The sequence below is a fragment of the Gymnoscopelus microlampas genome (assembly GCF_963454915.1).
Source record: "Gymnoscopelus microlampas genome assembly, chromosome: 20".
Taxonomy (NCBI): domain Eukaryota; kingdom Metazoa; phylum Chordata; class Actinopteri; order Myctophiformes; family Myctophidae; genus Gymnoscopelus; species Gymnoscopelus microlampas.
Genome location: NC_139957.1, coordinates 14,507,315 through 14,525,591, shown reverse-complemented (window position 1 = coordinate 14,525,591; position 18,277 = coordinate 14,507,315). Strand labels below are relative to the sequence as shown.

Below are 18,277 nucleotides of genomic sequence, written 5' to 3'. Positions count from 1 at the left end.
GGAAGACAGTTTCCTGGTGTTCTGGGATGCTCGTGTGAGTGGTAAAATGGAGGCCAGTGGAGGCAGCAGTGATGGTACCCTCCTCGGGGTGTACTCGGAGTCGCACAGTGATGATATCACACAGGTATGTATCATCATTTTTTCTGTTTTCTTTAGAGCTCCCATTGTATAGCTTATTGGAATGATTTTTTTTTTTTTTTTCACAAAAATGCATATACAGTCATGACTATATATTCCTGTCATGATAAAACACAGAACAAACCATTGTGGTCCTTTTAGAGCTTATTTCCATTGTGGTCCGTTCAATTTGATTCTTACCTGTAACCTATCCGAGTATCAGTTGCTTCCAATATGATCAAATCTTAATAATCAAATAATTGCTTGATAAACTGTCTTTATTTTTTCATTGTCATTGTCAGTATTTTTTGACATAACAATGTCCTATGTTCTATTTGTGTAGCACTTCAAACCTATTTCTAGCCTATTTCTTCCTCTCTCCCTGCACATTACTATCCAATAGAGTAGAACCACCTAAAGAATAATCATATATCAATATGATCAATAAACATTTTTACATTGCAAATGTGTGTATATATATATGTATATATTTTATATACAAACATCTCAACCGTAGGTACACTTCCACCCACGTGACAAGGACCGCCTGGCATCGGGCTCCACAGATGGCCTAGTGAACGTCTTTGACCTGAGTCTGGGAGGAGAGGATGAAGCCCTGCTGGCAACCTGCAACAGTGGCTCTTCAGCCAGCTCTGTCTGCTGGTCTGGGAAGGACTACACCCAGCTGCTCTGCCTCAGCCACGATGAGGGGCTTCAGCTCTGGGACCTCAGCCAGCTGGACACAGAGGAGCCCCTTACCATCTACAGCACTGTAGACGCCCGCAGTCTGAGCCTGTTCTCTGGCAGTGAGGAGTCTGTGGATTACCTGGTAGGGGGGCAGTGGATGGAGGAGGCCCAGAGACTGGTGGTGGTGGCGGGGATGAACAGTGGGGACCTCCACCTATTGGAATGCGATGGTAAGGGGCTCCGTCTGTTGAGGTCCCTGCGGGGGGGGCACAAAACCACAGTGCGCTGTTTCCTGTGGGACACCAGCTCAGCAGGGGAAGTTAACTTGGTTACCGGAGGAGAGGATGGCCAGCTGCTGCTATGGAAACCTGGAGGGGAGGAGCTTATGCCAGGGAAGAGGGAGAGCATGAAGTGTGACTCAGTGCTGAAAGTGAAATCGAGGCACCACAAAAAACATGACTACCACAGGGATAAGAAAACAACATAGTTTATTAACTTGGAGTTACATTTGTTTAAAAAAAAATCTAATGGAAATGAACAATGAATACTAAACTAGACTGACAGCTATTGTGCTACAAGAGTGCATCTGGAATATTGGTGCATATAGTACCAATTAGCCTTCTATAAATCTATTTAATATAAAACCCTGCTCTTTTTGTATTTTTTTCATGTCAACATAACTCGCTAATATTGATTTAAGCTCTTCTTCTTTCTTTTTTTTTACGGAAGAGAGAAATCCAATATTACTATGCATTAATTAAGTAGAGGTCTTTTTGCTCAAATGAAAATTGATCATTTAAAAAAAGTTTTATTCAAGGGATGACCCGTGGTAAGCACTATAGCCTATTTAATAGGCTATACAGTATTATGAACATGCTGGGAGGAAACTATTCCTCTCATAGTGGAAAAATGTGATTGGCAGTTAAAAGTGTTTGTCTGTGTAGTCCTGCAGTGACTGGATTTTTTTGTGAATTACTTAAAGCTTTCCCCACAATAACAGAAAAGACACTAGTATTATATATAACCCCATATGGGGTTTAAGTGGTTAATAATAATAATACAGTTCATACAAGTGTATTAAAATGTGAAATGGAATGCCCCCCTCCTCTCCAAATAATAAATACATAAATAAATCCATGTTTATATCTCGAAAAACATGCATCTCATTCCAAGTGTTTGACAGATAATCGCACTGTCAGTACAGTATATTCACAATAGGCCTATATGGCAGTTATGTAACTCTGGTACTTCCTGCGAAACGGTCTTGCGTGTAAATAAAGCCCGCTGTAACAAATACTCGCATACTGGGAAACAAGCGTTTCTTTGGCATATTTATGCTTTGATTAATAACAAAACAAGACAAATGTTGAAACCCCCGCGATTTTTACCACCCAGACTCGGTTTAAACTGCAAAAGCCAGGGTTGGGCCTCGGGCAGGTTTAGCCTCATTCCACACGGGGAGGTTCCACCTATGTATCCCATAGCCCGGATGGACGACCGGTCGTGCTTTGATTGGTAAATGGTTGTCAGGCTGAGGCAACCGGTGATTTATTAATTTATTTATATTTTACAGTCTATGGCAGGGGTCTTCAACGTTTTTTAGGCCAAGGATTGGTCTGCGTTGCAGATTAAACTTTTTTTTTATAGATTTCATAGATAGTTGGATTCATGCTAATGTGTATTTTCAGATAGTTGAGCTTTTAAACCGTAAACATTTAGTCAACTTGACAATTGGCTCTGTACTTGGTCTGCTCTTGTTCCCCATCACACAAAGATTTGGCGGACCACCTGTAACTCTGAGGACCCCTTAGGGGTCCCGGACCCCCTGCTGAAGACCCATGGTCCATGGTTTTAAAGTAAACTAAATCGCTTTTGGATTGTGGGTAAACCCACAATCCAAAAGACACAACCTACGTGCTAAATCTAGAGTAGTGTGTATGCTACATCATCCAAAACTCTTTGAGGAAAGTATTTGTGGCTGAACCTATGGTCTGAACAAACAGGCTACTGTCATTATTGTTGTAGTAGCCAGTGCACTCTCAGGCTTATTGCAACTTTTAACAGTGTTATATGTATTATTCAACAGTAATACAGTGTTTTTGTTTTGTTTGTTTGTTTCCTTCTATTATGTTCTATATTTATGTTAGTCATAATATAACAGTGGTGTAACTAAATACTAACTAAAATGTACTCAAGTACTGTATAATTTTGAGGTATTTTTTTACAAAATACTTTTACTTCTACCCCACTACATCAAAAGTTGAATTACTAGTTACTTTGTATATTTTGATTATTAATAACACACACTAACCACTTCAGCCATATATAAGATTTTTATACATTTGAAAACTTGTGAAAAACAGGACATTATGCATAATGAGTACTTTGTACTTTTGGTACTTTAAGTAGCCTACATTTTTATACCAATACCTTTGTACTTTTACTCAAGTGCATTTTGAATTCCAGACTTTCGCAAAGTATCACAAAGTAGTAGAGTATTTCTACATTGCAGTATTGATACTTTTACTTAAGTAAAAAAATAATAGTACTTTTTCCACCACTGTATTTATGTTCATCATAATATAATAATAACCAAATACTATATTATGTTTCGGTTGAGGGTTGCCTGACAACCAACTAGCCAATCACAGCACCACCATCTCCTCGGACTATGGGAACCAGACTCTACCATTCCACATTCTGCCAATCTCTTTCCTTGTCCCTGTTCCCTCACAACCTATCCCAATGTATCCATCTCTGGGAAACGCCTCCTCTTGCTCGTCGGGTGATTGACGTGGCCTAGAGTCCAATCACATGGCGCACAGCCCCCTCAGCAGCCAATCACCATCGCGTGTCGATCCAAACCCACGAGCAGGTTAGGTGCATCTCTGTTATGTGTGCCATGGTCTCAACCCAGTAATATTGACAATAGGGTAAAAAAGATACAGCCCCAAATCAAACACGGTCCCAGGGAAAACATCAAAAATACAAGTGTTTGGATAACGGAAAGCAATCGAATCGATATCGGGAATGTAAACTGAGTTACCGTCATCGTTTTATACCGTATTTTGTTCTTAATGGGTGTCGGAGGATTATATCGTTAGAAGGTAAAAAGGTACTCGTGGGTTTGGCTGTAATAAGGCCAAGATTTTCCTTGCTGTCTGGCCGCTGCTTGGGGAGGCTCTTTGCAACGAGCTGGAAAGTAGCCTAGTTTATTATAGATTTCCTATCATAGGATTAAACTCCTTGCCGAACGTCTTCGTTGCTCAGCAGCACACAGAGGATCCAGGTAAAGTACAACGATAGGAGAGCAGATCAGAGCTGCAGCGGGACGGTGTGTCCGACTGTCAGACAGTGTGTGAACGGTTTAGCACTAGCAGCATTAGCAGTACCAGTTGTATTTACATCTCGGATGATGGGTGATCGGCCAAGCCCGCCCAGGTAACGTTATCTTATTAGCACATATTATCACGTGCAATTAGACATTTATGTATCTGTGCCATGCTGCAATATGACGCTCATTTATGTTTTCATTTTCACATATCCTCCACAGCTAGCGCTAGCCAGTGTTGCCAGGTTTTGTGAGAGAAATAAGCAACCAGGTCTAGGAAAACAAGCCCAAAGAAGCAACTTTATCGGCTATTTGAAAATAGCCGAGCTTCTAGATCTGCTATTTTCAATAACTCTTGCAATAAAACGTGGAATATTTGGGATATGTTTTAAACATTTTTTTAAAACAAATGCTCCCCTGGGCACACAACATTTTCATGAACATATTTGAGAACCACTGGTTTAAATAATTGGGGGAAAATGTAAGCAAGCCTAAATAAATAAGTACACTTTAGAAACGAGCCCAAAAACCCTCAACTCGCAACTACCATTTTTTTTACAAGCAACTTTATAGAAAAAGAACCCCAAAGTCGCTTATAATAAGCCGACATGGCAACACTAGCGCTAGCCAGTTAGCCAGACCTGACTCAACTTGAGCTAACCCGCGCTAGCCGTAGCACTAACGTTAGCTGGCTGTGTAAAAATATCATTTTCTCCAGTGCATCCTGTCAGGTTTTATAACGCATAGTTGCTTCTGTATTCAAATAATATCGTGGTGTATTGTGCACGGAAATTTGGTAGCTAACTATCAGTTTACTCTTTAAATTCAAGTGTTTTGTCTCGGCAGATCGGCTAGCTAACGCGGCTAGTTGGCTAATGTTAGCGGGTTAGCTTTGACTTGTCAAGTTTTGAATATGTGTTGCTTGCTGCCGCCAGGCCCAACATAGATGATCATGATCAAACACAATTTCTATTTGATTGCTTGATTTTTTAAAAACCCGTACAGCTAAATTGGCTTTATTATGCCGATATGCAAAACGTAATAATAATACATTTGGGCTGTTATCTGTTGCTTTGGCTTTCTATTGGCTTAAATTATTCTTGGTGCTCATGTTTTATGATTCTTTTCGAGCTGTGATTCAGCTAAATGTTTGTCAAAGCAACGTTATCGCAGGTTTGGGTCAGACAAAGCATGGGAAAAGTATTCTTACATGATGGTTTACACACTACAGGGCCTTTGAATCCGGCCCCATAGTTGTCCTACCAAGTGAATACAGCTGAATGAGTGGTGATGATCAGATATGAACTTTGACTTGCTTTGCACTTGGCTGCAATGTCCAATACACTTCTGACTCTATGATATGTCTTTGGCCCAATCAACTGTTCTTATGGTGGCCAACATGATTTCAGCCCTGTGGAAAGATACATGAATCTTTCCTCAGGGCTGAAATTATTTTGGGGAGAGATCATAATGATTTTGATTAATAATTGTGTGACATGTATGATAGGTAGAGACAGGGTTTGTGAAACGTGATGCACAGAAATGCAGCTAGGACTATGGTAACCTTCAGTCATCAGTTGTCATCTACCATGTCAATGTTAAACTATGAGTATTGTCTGCAGTCCATAGTGTCTAACGTAATCTCTCAAGATATGTTGCTCTGAGCAATTACGAGTCTGTGTACTTGTCAAATTAGGATGACGACTTTTGGTTTTAAAAGGATTTGTTCTTGACTACAGTGTAATTGTGTAGTAATTACTGTGTTGTGCACAGAAATGGAGCAGCCTTTTGTAAACGATATAGACTAGCTCTTTGGAGGTTTAGTTCTTAACGGTATGCACACCTTTATTCAAATCTGTCATGAGTATGGATAGTCTTTGCTGTTGGAACATCTACCCAATCTGTGTGTCCATGCTCCAACATTGCATTGCTCTTCATATGACTATAAATATAGTGGCACAAAGTTTTTTGCAAGGAATTGTTGCAGAGAATGTTATCAAAGCTATCAAAACAACATAATGTGTCAGCACACAGCAAGAGAGGAAACCAAAAACTTATCAATCAGGCCTGAATTAAAACATGCAGGAAATTAGTCCAAAGTATAAAGATATGATAGAGAGAGGGAGAGGGAGAGAAGGGGGCTGGCAATTAACCGAAAATGTATTAAAAAAACTGATATTTAGAATGAATAACCAACTTATACCTGAACAATCGAGAAGCATGTTTTTTTAAAACATAATATTCTTGTATATCAATTATTTTTATAATTGATTAGTCTGATTAACCCCGGCCCATAACCCTGTGTTTATACTCTTCTACAATGGTTGCTATAATCGCAAAATTCAAAGTGTTATTGCTAAGCCCTCCACATGAGTCAGTTGAGTGAGTATCTCACCTCTCAATGAGTTTGCTCGTCTCATCGAGAGGTCAGTGTTATGTCCCAGCAACCAAAGTCCCCTGGCGTTTATGATGAGGGTGTGAGGAGGAGGTGCAGCCCAGCTCTCTGATCTCTTATCAGTACACACAGTAAAATCCTGAGTGTCAATTTAACTCAGAGTTACAAATGGGATAAATTAACACTCAGGATTTTACTTTGAAGTGTCTGTATAGATCCCTCTGCTTTTTGTGTGTGTTTGCCTTTATTGATCCAGCGCGGGAAATTCAGAGTACAATTACAGTACAATCACCACAGTGTCATCCAGCATCATAGAGTAACTGATATCAATACAGTGTCGGCGGTATCAATACTTTACTGTTATTGTACAATAATAACCGCACCATACAGTGTTTGTGAAGAATAGAATACGTTGATAGATATCATTCGAAACAATACAGTATACATGATGCGCAAGACTCGTATAGTGTTATATGTGCATGTGTGAAGTTGTTGGTCATGACTGAACTGTGCGTGCGCCGTGCGCACTGTTCATTCTCCAAACCGTGTGTAATGACTCATCAAACGAAAGATTGTTTTGTTCCCAAGAGTACATTTGGTTTCCATAAAAGTTTAGAACAAGATATGCATACAATAAACGGAACATGTTGAGCATATTATTTTGTACTTTAAAACAACAAATTGACATGTAATTATGTGAACATTTACAGTAGGGCTGGGCAATATATTGATATTCAACAGGTGTCATGATAGAAGACTAATTATCGTATGTGATTTTGGATATCATGATATGGCATAAGTGCTGTCTTTTCCTGCTTTTAAGTTTTAACCACTTAAGTCCTAATCAAAAATACCCAAAAAATATTTTTGAAAATGTTAGAACATTTTGAAATCTGTTATTGTCACAATATGATATTATCGTCTCTATTGAGGTACTTGGTTAGAAATATAATGATATTTGATTTTTTTCCCCATATTGCCCGGCCCTAGGTTACAGTGCAGAAAATGACCCAAGAAGAGGGTGGTAGAGAGAGTCTACCTGTCATGAGGTTTGTTCAATAAACTAAGGAGAACATGAACTAAATGTGCTTTCAGAATCAGAGCCTGCTAGAAACAATAGCTGGCTGATATAAAAGGTATTGGAACATTCTTAGGCTAAATTAAATATTTGCATTGGCGTATTCATTGTACTAAATGATAACAAAAACTCTGTATTTTTTTTGTTTTCATATCATATCTGCGCTGTGCTCTTTGCTAATTAGCAATCATTTATTAATTCTGTTGGGATTATTTTTAAATATCAACAGATGTGTTTGCACTATCATACAAGTCAAAGTGTATAATATTTAGGAAGATCTGTTGGTGCAGTCATTGACCTAATCACAATCTGTATTTGTTAGAGAAACAAATCTCATATCAGAGACAACAGTATAGATCAGTGGTTCTCAAACTTTTTTATACCACGACCCCATATTTTATGGGATTTTTTTGTGGCGATTTTTTGGTTGCCACTGCGCGACCCCAACGGCACCTTCCCGCGACCCCACTTTGGGTCGCTACCCATAGTTTGAGAACCACTGGTATAGATGTATTTTGAATTCAGACTTTGCCGTGTTGGAACACAGACTAGATCCCTGAGCTTTTCTTCTGCCTGCCTCCCTTTCATCTTGTGTGTGTGTGTGTGTGTGTGTGTGTGTGTGTGTGTGTGTGTGTGTGTGGCCTTGCTTTTACCCGTTTGTTGACTTCCTGTAGAGCTGTGCTCTTCCTCCCTTTCCTCTCTTTCTGTTGCCCTCCCTCCCTGTTGCTCTCCCCCCTCCTCCTCACTTTGCTCTTCTTATTGTTCTGCCCTCCATTCCTTTACGTCCCCCTCTCTCTGACAGTTTCCTATGTTTCTCCCCCTTTGCTCCCTTTTCTCTATCTTTGCCCCCCCCCCTCGTCTCCTCCTCTAATCCTCTGTGTGGATGTCATCTGTTCTCTTATGTAAGAGAGACTCAGGGAGGGGAATGTGTTTGTGCTGTATGCCGTATGCCCGGCGAGCCGACGAGCAACCGCGGTGGAACATAGTCGAGCCTCTCACCATTAGCCTGCCTGTCTGTCTGGTCAGCCTGTCAGGTTGGCGCAGAGAGAGATAGAGACAGAGAGTCAGAGAGAGCAAGAAAGAGAGTGTGAAGTACCAATGGTAATTCATGGGGATTCCAGTGCCCCTGTGCACAGGTAAGTGCTGTTGTCAGGGTTATCGAGGGAGACGCTTTGCAGAAATGAACATTTTGTGTACAGTTATTTTTTACTTTATTTTATTTTTTTAATTTAGGGAATGTGTCTGTTTGGTGGTGTTAGGCGCTCTGTCTGTTGGTTGGTGTTAGGCTGTTAGTCTATTGGGTGGTGTTGAGCCAATTGACCGCTGACATTCGTAATGGTGCGAAAAGCACAGAATGCTCCTTGCTAGCATGGTCAAGGTTGCCATTGGCAATGCAGCTATGGCAACGCCGTCGAGGGTGCTGCTATCTATGAATTATTTTCTTTTCTCCTCTGCTTACTGAGACGAGAGCTGCACACAAGCTTTGCTAAGACAGAGAGATTTGCAAGCAGTTGAACCTAAAATGCTAAGCAGATTAATTTTTGTATCTCAGGGACCTGTTTGAGTTTGTTTGTGCTTATGTGTGTGCGGAAGAATGCGATGGAGAGAGGACAGTGTTTCAAGATATGAACTAAAGGGCTTTGGGCTTCAACAGTACAGCTTTACAGTGGGTGAGATCTTCTCTGGGGGCAGATAACAAGTGTTAAACGTAGTAAACGGCACCATGTCCTCACCACAACTAACGTGTGGTCCCTTAGGGAGCATTTTAGGGTCCTCTTTTCTTATTATTATACATCTTATTATTATACACTAATTCAGCCTGCAACCTGTTCCTTTTAGCAGACTATTCAGCCATCTTGCTCTGGCACCATGACGAATCACAGGTAAAAAAAAGTGCAGAACTCCTCAACATCAATACCTTGTTAGTAGTAGACATAAGTTGTGTCTCCATCTGAGTTGATTCTTGTATATGTGCTTTTGAAGTCACAGCCAAAAAAAGGAAGCAGATACATACTTAAGCTGCATATTAAACAATAATCTCTCTGGAGAGAGTATGGCACTAAAAGTTATCTCGAAGGTAAATCAAAAAGTGAAACGTCTTGCTAGAGTATCGACCTTAATAGGCAGAAGTGCTCTTGCAATACTGGCAGAGGCACTGGTCATTTTGACTATGCCTGCACATCCTGGTACTCTAGCACCCCCATCATCCTAAAAAAAAAAGAAAAGAAAAATGCTACAGACCTCAACTAGAGCAAATTCCACTGACTAATTGTACCTTGCCGATTCAAATGCTGTAAGGGTCTGAATTTGTTTTCATACTTACCAGCAGTTACGTAGAATGGGCTACCTACAAGCATAAAGTCCATCCTTATCCTTACATCAATAGGACCACAATGAAATGAAAGCTTTTGTCATTCTTTTGACTTTTGTGTGCAACTGTTTTGTACATATGATGATATTGTCAATAAGTAAATCAATCAATCAGTCATACATTATATAGAAAATGCAGGGCATTACATGGTCTAAATGTTTAGCTACATGGTTCTGCATCTATGCACCTGTTGCCAGCTTGCATTCAGGTGTGCAAAATGTTTGAGGATAGTAAGAGAAACCTGTTGGCTCTGTGCAGTGTACACATGTCCTCAGCTAAAGCCAGGATGCAAAACTAACCTTTTGTTGTCAAGTCACAATGTACAGTATGTCCCAGTGTCAGAAAGGGTTATTAAAAACATTGCTTTAGAGAGTCTAGAGACTGTTCCATTAATAATAGCTATTATGCTACTGATATAATCTGAGCTGTAAGATGCATTTGAACATCCACCTCCGCTGTGCATTGTCCTAATAGAAGCATTTGACAGACGCGGGGACAGGTGTCGATGTGGCCATACGTTGTGCTCACTGGTAAGGTTGTTGTGTCCGGATGTTTTTTTGTTGGTGTGGAGAACTTATTTTGTGAACAGTACTGTTGCAACAGGCTTTGAAATTTGAATGGCAAAACAGTTGAACAGTTAATTCTAGTGTTTGTGTTGTTGTGATTTTCGAAGAAAAAGGTGTCGGTGAAATTTGAAATCCTCTTGGCCTGTAGGTTCACTACTGTGGCAGTGACTTTAGAAATTAAATGACAGTAAATACAACACTACAAACTACAATTAATTTATAAGCTCCTGTGTGAGATTTGGCAAGTTGTTGCTACTGCACCATGCAGAGATAGTTAAATGAATTATTAGGCTACTAAGGAAAGTGCGGAGGTGGTCACCCACTTTTACTTAAAGACCCATACTGTAAGTCCTGTGATCAAAGTTTTCCAATTTGCTTTGCATAGAACTTTGAAAGGCAAGATTGTGTAAGTGCTTCACTACAAATAAGAGGAGTATTCAGTTTCAAATAAACATACCGTACACAATGCAATAATGGTAGCGGAAGCATATTTTGGACTCGCGGAACAGTCTGATCAGCCATTTAGAACAATGACAGCTGTGTCATTGATTGTCCATCGATTGATTGATTTAATACTTAACAGTTTGCAAAAGGTACAGAGGTACAGTTCTACAATAATGCTAAAAGGGTAACACAAAAAGCCCTGAGGGTTTGTTTCCATTGTGGTCCTGTGTATTCAATTCATCAAGACATTATAAAGACATGCAATACGATATAAGAGATCATCAATACTAGGAGCAGTAAAAGTATATTTACAGAAAAATATATTGGGGGTGATTTCTTTTGGCAAGTTATAAGACTTGTAGGTCCAGTTGCAAATTGCAGACAGACCTCTTTTATGGCGGTTTTGAAGGAGGGTAGGGAGTCACACTTTTTGATGGTTGGCTGTGTGTAGTGCATTCCACATTTTGGTGGCATAATAGTAGAATGAATTCATTCCAGTGTTTGTGCCAAATCGGGGGGGTAACTGGTTTAGTTCCTGCACATCTGTCACTAACATACTGTTTAAGCGTGTCTTCAACTACCCACAGTTGAGTGCCAATAATAGAAGGAAAAGAAGGGCTTCAGTGCCTGTGTGTTGCTCAAGGAGTACCTGGTTGTCATTCAGCGAGCACATTGATTGTTGCAAAATGAATGTGTATTATGGCCCTTGGACTCAACATCCATTCCTACCTGGAGGGAAGAGTCATAAATAAGCCTTGCACCCTGGACATTGTTTCAGATCAGACTCGGCAAGATTAAAAGGCCCTTCACTCTGAGCTGGGCCTATCCATCTCCCCAGGCAGCAGCACCATGACACCACTCTCACATTCACTGTGTCCCTGTCTGACTTGTCTCCATCCCTGTCTGTCGGTTCCTATATGTCTGTCTTACTGGCGAAGGCACGTATAGTAAGGGAGCTGGACGCTATCTTGGACAACCACTCACACCCCCTCTACTGTACATGGGCATCGTGTGGCAATTGAGCAAGAGGGGAAATGATAGATTCATCTATCCCAAGGGGAAATACAATAGACTTAGACTGTCCTTTGTGTCGGTACACATGAAGATTATTATTTATTTTTTCTTCTAAATTTAGAGTAGCCAATTGTTACCCCCTTTTTCTCCCCAATTTAGTTGTTATGCCAATTGATTCCTCCCCACACACATTTCTGTGTTGTCACTGCTGTCATATCCTAGTACTGACTCACCTGCCAGTGAGGAGCTCCCACCAGGAGGACGTAGAGCCTTCGTCCTACTCCTCCCGCCCAACACTCCCTGCTGATAGTTCCCGCCCCAGCCCGTAGGAGTACGTGCAATGACCAATATCACCCTCCCCACCCGACTCCCCTCCCTTGAACACGGGCCAAATGTGTTCGTATAGACGCCCGACAAAGCCGGATGCACCACAGTGGATTCGAACCCACAACCTCCGTGGTGATGGGCAGGGACTTTACCACTGAGCCACCCGAGCGTCGCCATGAAGATTTTCAATGAGGCACACGATGATCGCTCTGCTCGCTCAATAGTCTAATTAGCTCTAGTAACAATAGTAGTTAACAATAGTTAACTACTGTAAGGACACTATCTGACATGGTTACTGTGTGTATTCTTGTTATTTTTTGTACTGCATAATGCAAGCTTTGTGTATACTGTTGTATACTTTTGTTCGTTATTGAAGGTGTTTCTTTTGTGTGTGATGTCTGTACCCTGCTGTATCTAAAGTACTTTCTCTGCCCTGTAACAGCATTTTAACTGCTGTGCTGCCTTTGGCGACTGAATTTCTCTCACAGGATAAATAAAGGTCTTATCTTAAGTAGTAAAAGGGTGTTCTTTGCAAGTCAGATAATACATGAAAATGACACATATATTTGTGGTGCATTATGAACAGCTGAATTTAAAGTCTCTGTAGCACAACAACTATTACAAATTAAGTCCAGAACCAGCCACGTAAATGGTCTTTACAACGTATAGTGGTCACAGTATGATTGAGGAGTAATGCAGAAATATGTATTACACAGCAGACTCAAGACGTCTCGTTCAGACGCTCACATCCAGCTTGAGTGTGTGTGTGTGTGTCTCTCTCTTAAGACGAGAATTGCCTTCTCTTTGAAGTTATTTTTAATACTTACAAATGTTTAATTCTTAATAAGACTTTTAATGTTTTTGTAACCAATTAAGCTAATATGTGTCAAACACAGGGCAGGGCGACCAATCCGACCATAGCTGAATGCGTAGAGAAGCCGTCAGCAACACAGAAGGTCCCGGGTTCGCGCCCGGCTCCAGTCTGTGTCCCTAAGCAAGACACTTAACCCTGAACTGCTCCCCTAGCACTGCCCCCCTAGCCCCCAGCCCACTGCTCCTAATAGCTAGGACAGGTAACAGCAGAGGACACATTTCATGTAAATGCAAATGTACAGCATTACAAGAAATACCACAAATGAGTGGGGTCCATATTATTATTATTATCATTATTACTCTGAAGACAATTCCGTTCTCGGTTAAATTTCTCAGCTGAGCATGAACAGACTATCTGTCTTATCAGACTGTCTTCCTGTATAGCTATCTGTATGCTTGTCAGTCTGTCTGTTTGACTCCCTATATCTCTCCTTGTTCAAATGTCTTTGGTTGGTTGGTTGGTTGGTTGGTCAGTTGGTTGTTTCTATCTTGTCTTGTATACGAATGTCATAGTATGCCAGATAGTCGATATATGATTTGTCCTTCACTGTGCATTTGATAAGCCGTAGAGTTCTGAAGGGTTGTAACTCAAAAATAAAGCCAAATGTTCTCTTAACAAAACTAACTGATTTTCATAGATGTGTTGCGTTGTTAGCTTGAAAATCAAATATTTTCGGCAGTGACACTAGTGGGGCAGTGTAAATTGCTGCTATGGCCTGCAGTGTCTCATTCATGTCGTATTACATAACTGTGGGAGCTAAGCATGAATTCACTGCTAGTATGGAACACAGTTTTGGACCAGGCTCAATGTAGTTCTGTGGTGGTTAAACATACAAATGCTCTAGTCGTAGAATTAACATTTAGCTAACATCTTATAAGGCTAGATGAGTAGTATTAAATGTACAAATGCCACGTTTTAAATGTAAAAAGCCCTAGATGTGACCTTTTTAAACCACACAAGGTAGTTTGACCGGTTTGTCTTTGTTAGGCATAATGGCCAAGACTCAATCTATAAGTTTACTACATAGAAGTAGATGTTTCCTTAGCTTCCCCTCTCTCTTTCGCTCTGCCTATACCTCCCTCATTTTGTCTATTCTATCTTATATACATCATCGTGCGACTTATTGCTCAACGAAAAGAATTCAGCTACGAGCTCACAACGCAACATATTGTGATCTTGTTCGCTGTTTTTAGTGAACAGCACCGCCATGCAGCGAATTATAAATCAAGCTTTAATTGCTCACTAACGTCTTGTTAGTAGCTCTGCACAGCAGCCTCAATGCCATTGTTGTGTGTGTGACTGGATGCACTCTGTAAGTAGGTCTAGGACAAGGCCTAAATGTTGTCCCAAGCTGAGAGCATCAAGCTAGCTACTTTGGCTGTGTGTGCTACTATGCTTTTTGTATTACATTTCTGCAAAAAATACAAGAAAATGCATAGCTTTGTGCTGTTGCTCATGAAATGAAAAGAGTGATGTCCTGTTTAGTTCATTGGTTTGTGTCTAGTCACTGAATTTCTCTCCTAAATTTGTGCAACACTAACATTTTTCTCCATGTTCCCTCCTCTACCTCCCACTATCTGTCTTCATCCCTCTTCTTCACTGTCCTTTCTCTCCTCTATCCCTGCCCCTCTTCCCCTTGCTTCCTCTCTGTCTCCCTCCCCTCTTACGTTTCCTTTCTCTCTTGTCTTTCATTCCATCCATCCTTATCACTTCTCTCCCTCACTTCCTCCTCCCCAATCCCCCATCTCTCTTTCCCTTTCCTTCCCAACATCTCTCTACATCTCCCCTCCCCACCCTTCCTCCTCTGTTTTCCCCTTCCTCTCCTCTTCCTCTTTGTCCGTCTATCCCAGCAGGGCTATGTCCTCAGCAGCCACCACGCCTCCGTCTGTGGACAAAGTGGACGGGTTCTCACGGAAGTCAGTCAGGAAAGCTAAGCAGAAGCGCTCCCAGAGCTCCTCCCAGTTCCGCTCTCAGGGCAAACCCATCGAGCTCACACCCCTGCCCCTGCTCAAGGGTAAGGAGGAACTGTAACGGCAACCCATAACACACTTAACACACTCAACCCATCTACAAATGTCTTCTAAATCCTAACAAGTTTCTGAAAAACAGATTTTTTTATATCAGTGGTTCTTTCATGTCAAGGACCCCCAAAATTATATGTATTTGGCCGCCGACCCCATCTCAAAATATGTTTTTCCAGGGACCCCCAGAAGCACAGATTTGAGTTACAAATGTTCGCTTTAAAAATATATATATTAAAAGATTTGCACAAATTTTCAAGATCTATTTTTCTGATCTACAAGTAGATTGTAGATCTGCTATTTTTGAACAGCCAAAGAAATCTAAAATGACACAGATTCATTCATTCTTAATGGGTTAACACAGTATTTGTTGTTGTTGATGAGTCACAACACTGCTGCAGGGTACATTATGGAATATATTATATTATACGGTATATATTTTATGACTGTGAGCATATTGCTCAAGCTACTGAAATCATAAACCTGACCATGATATTACAATGAAATATATTGTTTATTATGCAGTAAGAAATGGCACAGATACGAGTAAAAACACAACCAACAACAGTAGGCATAGTGTTTAGCAAAAATAAAATGTTTCGGGGTTGGCGCAGGTGTAAAGCCCCGGCCCACCACTGTTGAGACAGTGGTTTGATTCCTCCACAGAGGACCCGGGTTGGCTGTCTGCTCCAACGAACACAATTGGCTGTGTTCGTGGGCGAGAAGCTGGTTGTGGAGGGCTCTTGTTGCACTACAGGTTGGTTGGCTGTTCTGCCAGGAGAGGAACTGGGAAGAATTGCATCCTCCCGGTGAAAAAGAAGTGGCTGGGGGACATAACATGTATCAGGGGGGACATGTGGTTATCTATACCCTCCTCAAGACCAAACTGAGGGCAGCAGTCGCAGCGACTACATGCTGGAATTGGCATAACTAAATTGTGAGAAAATGAAAAAGAAAACGTTTCAGAACGGATGGTGGTGTAATATACTGAAATGTATCCTTTTCCTCACCTTGTTATTTCACCTTTTTTTTGCACATACACATGTAGATTTGTATGCAACTTCTTTTCATCAGTAGACCGCAGTTTGGAATTTCTCAGTTTCAATAAGTTCAATCCATGAGCCATGGTCTCAGTTAAACTACAAAAACATGACAGCCGGATCATCCCGGATGTCATATATTTTGTGTTTAATTTCGTATTTCTATTTTCACATACAAAGTCTATCAGCATTGTGAAATGCTGGACACATCTGTTCTGTTCATTGATTGTTCATAATCTCGTTCCACACCGCTTTGGTCTCTCTTATGTCAAAGCAGACCGCATCTCAATTGCGGTCTGACTTGTGGCTAGGCCTATACGTTACACTGGCTAGTGGATGGGCGCATCATGTGAGAACAATGTGTGTGTGTGTGTGTGTGTGTGTATGCACATGTTTGTGTGTTAGCTACATGTCCAGGCAGGTTGATTCATGGGCAGGTCAGTCTAGTTGTCAGTATGCAGGGAGAGATGCACCTTCTGGGAAATGACCTGGCTTCAACAGCTACATAACATTCATGAGGGATTTATTTTTTAGCGTACTGCTTCTACTCTACTGGTATCATACTTGGATCCAAATTGTGCTTTGAACTTAATGTCAGAACTCATTCATTAACATTAAAGCTGAATAAGAAACTCAAATGGAAATAACCCGCCTTCACAAACATGCTCTCCATTATAGCTCTCCGTTTAGGTGTAGAAAGTTACTGATTGAAGCTTTAGATACATTAAACAGCACAATATTCCGCTACAAATGTTCTTTGTCTGATGGAGCATCTCACAGAGAGCCTGTGTGTTATGACACACTGGTTGAGAAACACTGAAGGGGGTGTTCACATATCTGAACGTAACCCAGGTCACATCCATAGTCTAAATGTAGCCTCGCTTTAAAGTTACAAAATGAAATTGTTTGAGATACAGGAAGGCTCTTGGTCTGAACCAGGTGTGAGTCATGGCTTTGATGAAGCCCTGTTCTCCCACCAGTGCAGATGGAGACAGAGCGTGGTGAGCTGGAGAGCACAGGAATGCAGCCTGACAGAAACCAGACAGACAGAGACATGGAGAAAGAGAGAGAAATACTGGGGGAGTTTGTGACGGACATAAAGACAGACCAAGGAAAATGGAGAGGAGAAATTCATGTCCATTTTATAAACTTTCAGATTGATAAAGGCAAGGTGTGATTCCCGAAAGTGTCTCATATCCTAAATTGTGTGTCTGTCTGTCTGTTTTGGCCACACTGTCAGGGTTGAACGTTGCTGTTATATCCATTCCGCTATAATAGGGACAGAAATGCTGTCATCTCCCTGGTTAGACAACATGACAGCAACATGCCCAATTACAAATTGTGTTTGTGTGTATTGTGGTAAGGACTTTTTCACTGTATGTCTTCATAGTTGACACACACACACACACACACACACACACACACACACACACACACACACACACACACACACACACACACACACACACACACACACACACCACCTACCGCACACAGCTGATCTGAGCTCAGACTGAGAAAATATAAATTACTTTATTTATTTAGTTAACAAGTTAACTTAAATCTACTTTATTGAGAGTGTCATCTTTTTTTTATTCATTATATCTTACAATGTACTGTAATATGATCTTTTTCATCCACTGCAATATGAGATATTAATCCACTGTAATATGCCATTTTAATCCATTGTAATCGGACATTTTGATCCACTGTTATGTCATTTTAATCCACTGTGCTTTGAGATTTTAATCCACTGTAACATTACAGCACAATTATGCTCCCTTGTGTACCGAAACTAATAATGTTAATTCATTATTAATTAATTAAGAGGGTTCGCCTCTTCGTTGCGTTCCTCCAACAAGCCATGTAAGGCAGAGGGGTGTGGTAGAAATCTCATATTAGGAAGAATCTGGTTCCACATGTGTGAACAATTGCAGGTATGCTTTGTTTATTTCAAAATAAGGTCTTCCAGTCTAATTTGAAGGACAGTTTTGTTGTCTGCATTTGTTAGC

The 18,277-nt window shown here is 40.8% G+C and overlaps 2 protein-coding genes across 10 annotated transcripts in view; both read left to right on the top strand.

The window, feature by feature from the left end:
- The window catches only part of wdr89 (WD repeat domain 89), a 4,004-nt gene extending 1,444 nt beyond the window's left edge, over positions 1-2,560 (top strand). For both annotated transcript variants that reach the window (XM_084045523.1, XM_084045522.1), the window contains exons 2-3: positions 1-124; positions 635-2,560. The exon at positions 1-124 is cut by the window's left edge. In XM_084045523.1, coding sequence (XP_083901649.1) covers positions 1-124; positions 635-1,291 — 781 coding nt within the window. In that variant the 3' untranslated portion in view covers positions 1,292-2,560. The remainder of the gene's footprint in view (positions 125-634) is intronic.
- Positions 2,561-3,712: 1,152 nt separating this feature from the next.
- Positions 3,713-18,277, top strand: part of ppp2r5eb (protein phosphatase 2, regulatory subunit B', epsilon isoform b) — a 51,637-nt gene continuing 37,072 nt past the window's right edge. Inside the window, exons 1-3 of one of the 8 annotated variants that reach the window (XM_084045045.1) lie at positions 3,713-4,093; positions 7,521-7,579; positions 15,058-15,218. In XM_084045045.1, coding sequence (XP_083901171.1) covers positions 7,536-7,579; positions 15,058-15,218 — 205 coding nt within the window. In that variant the 5' untranslated portion in view covers positions 3,713-4,093; positions 7,521-7,535. The other 7 variants (XM_084045043.1, XM_084045044.1, XM_084045049.1 and 4 more) reach the window with 7 other exon arrangements.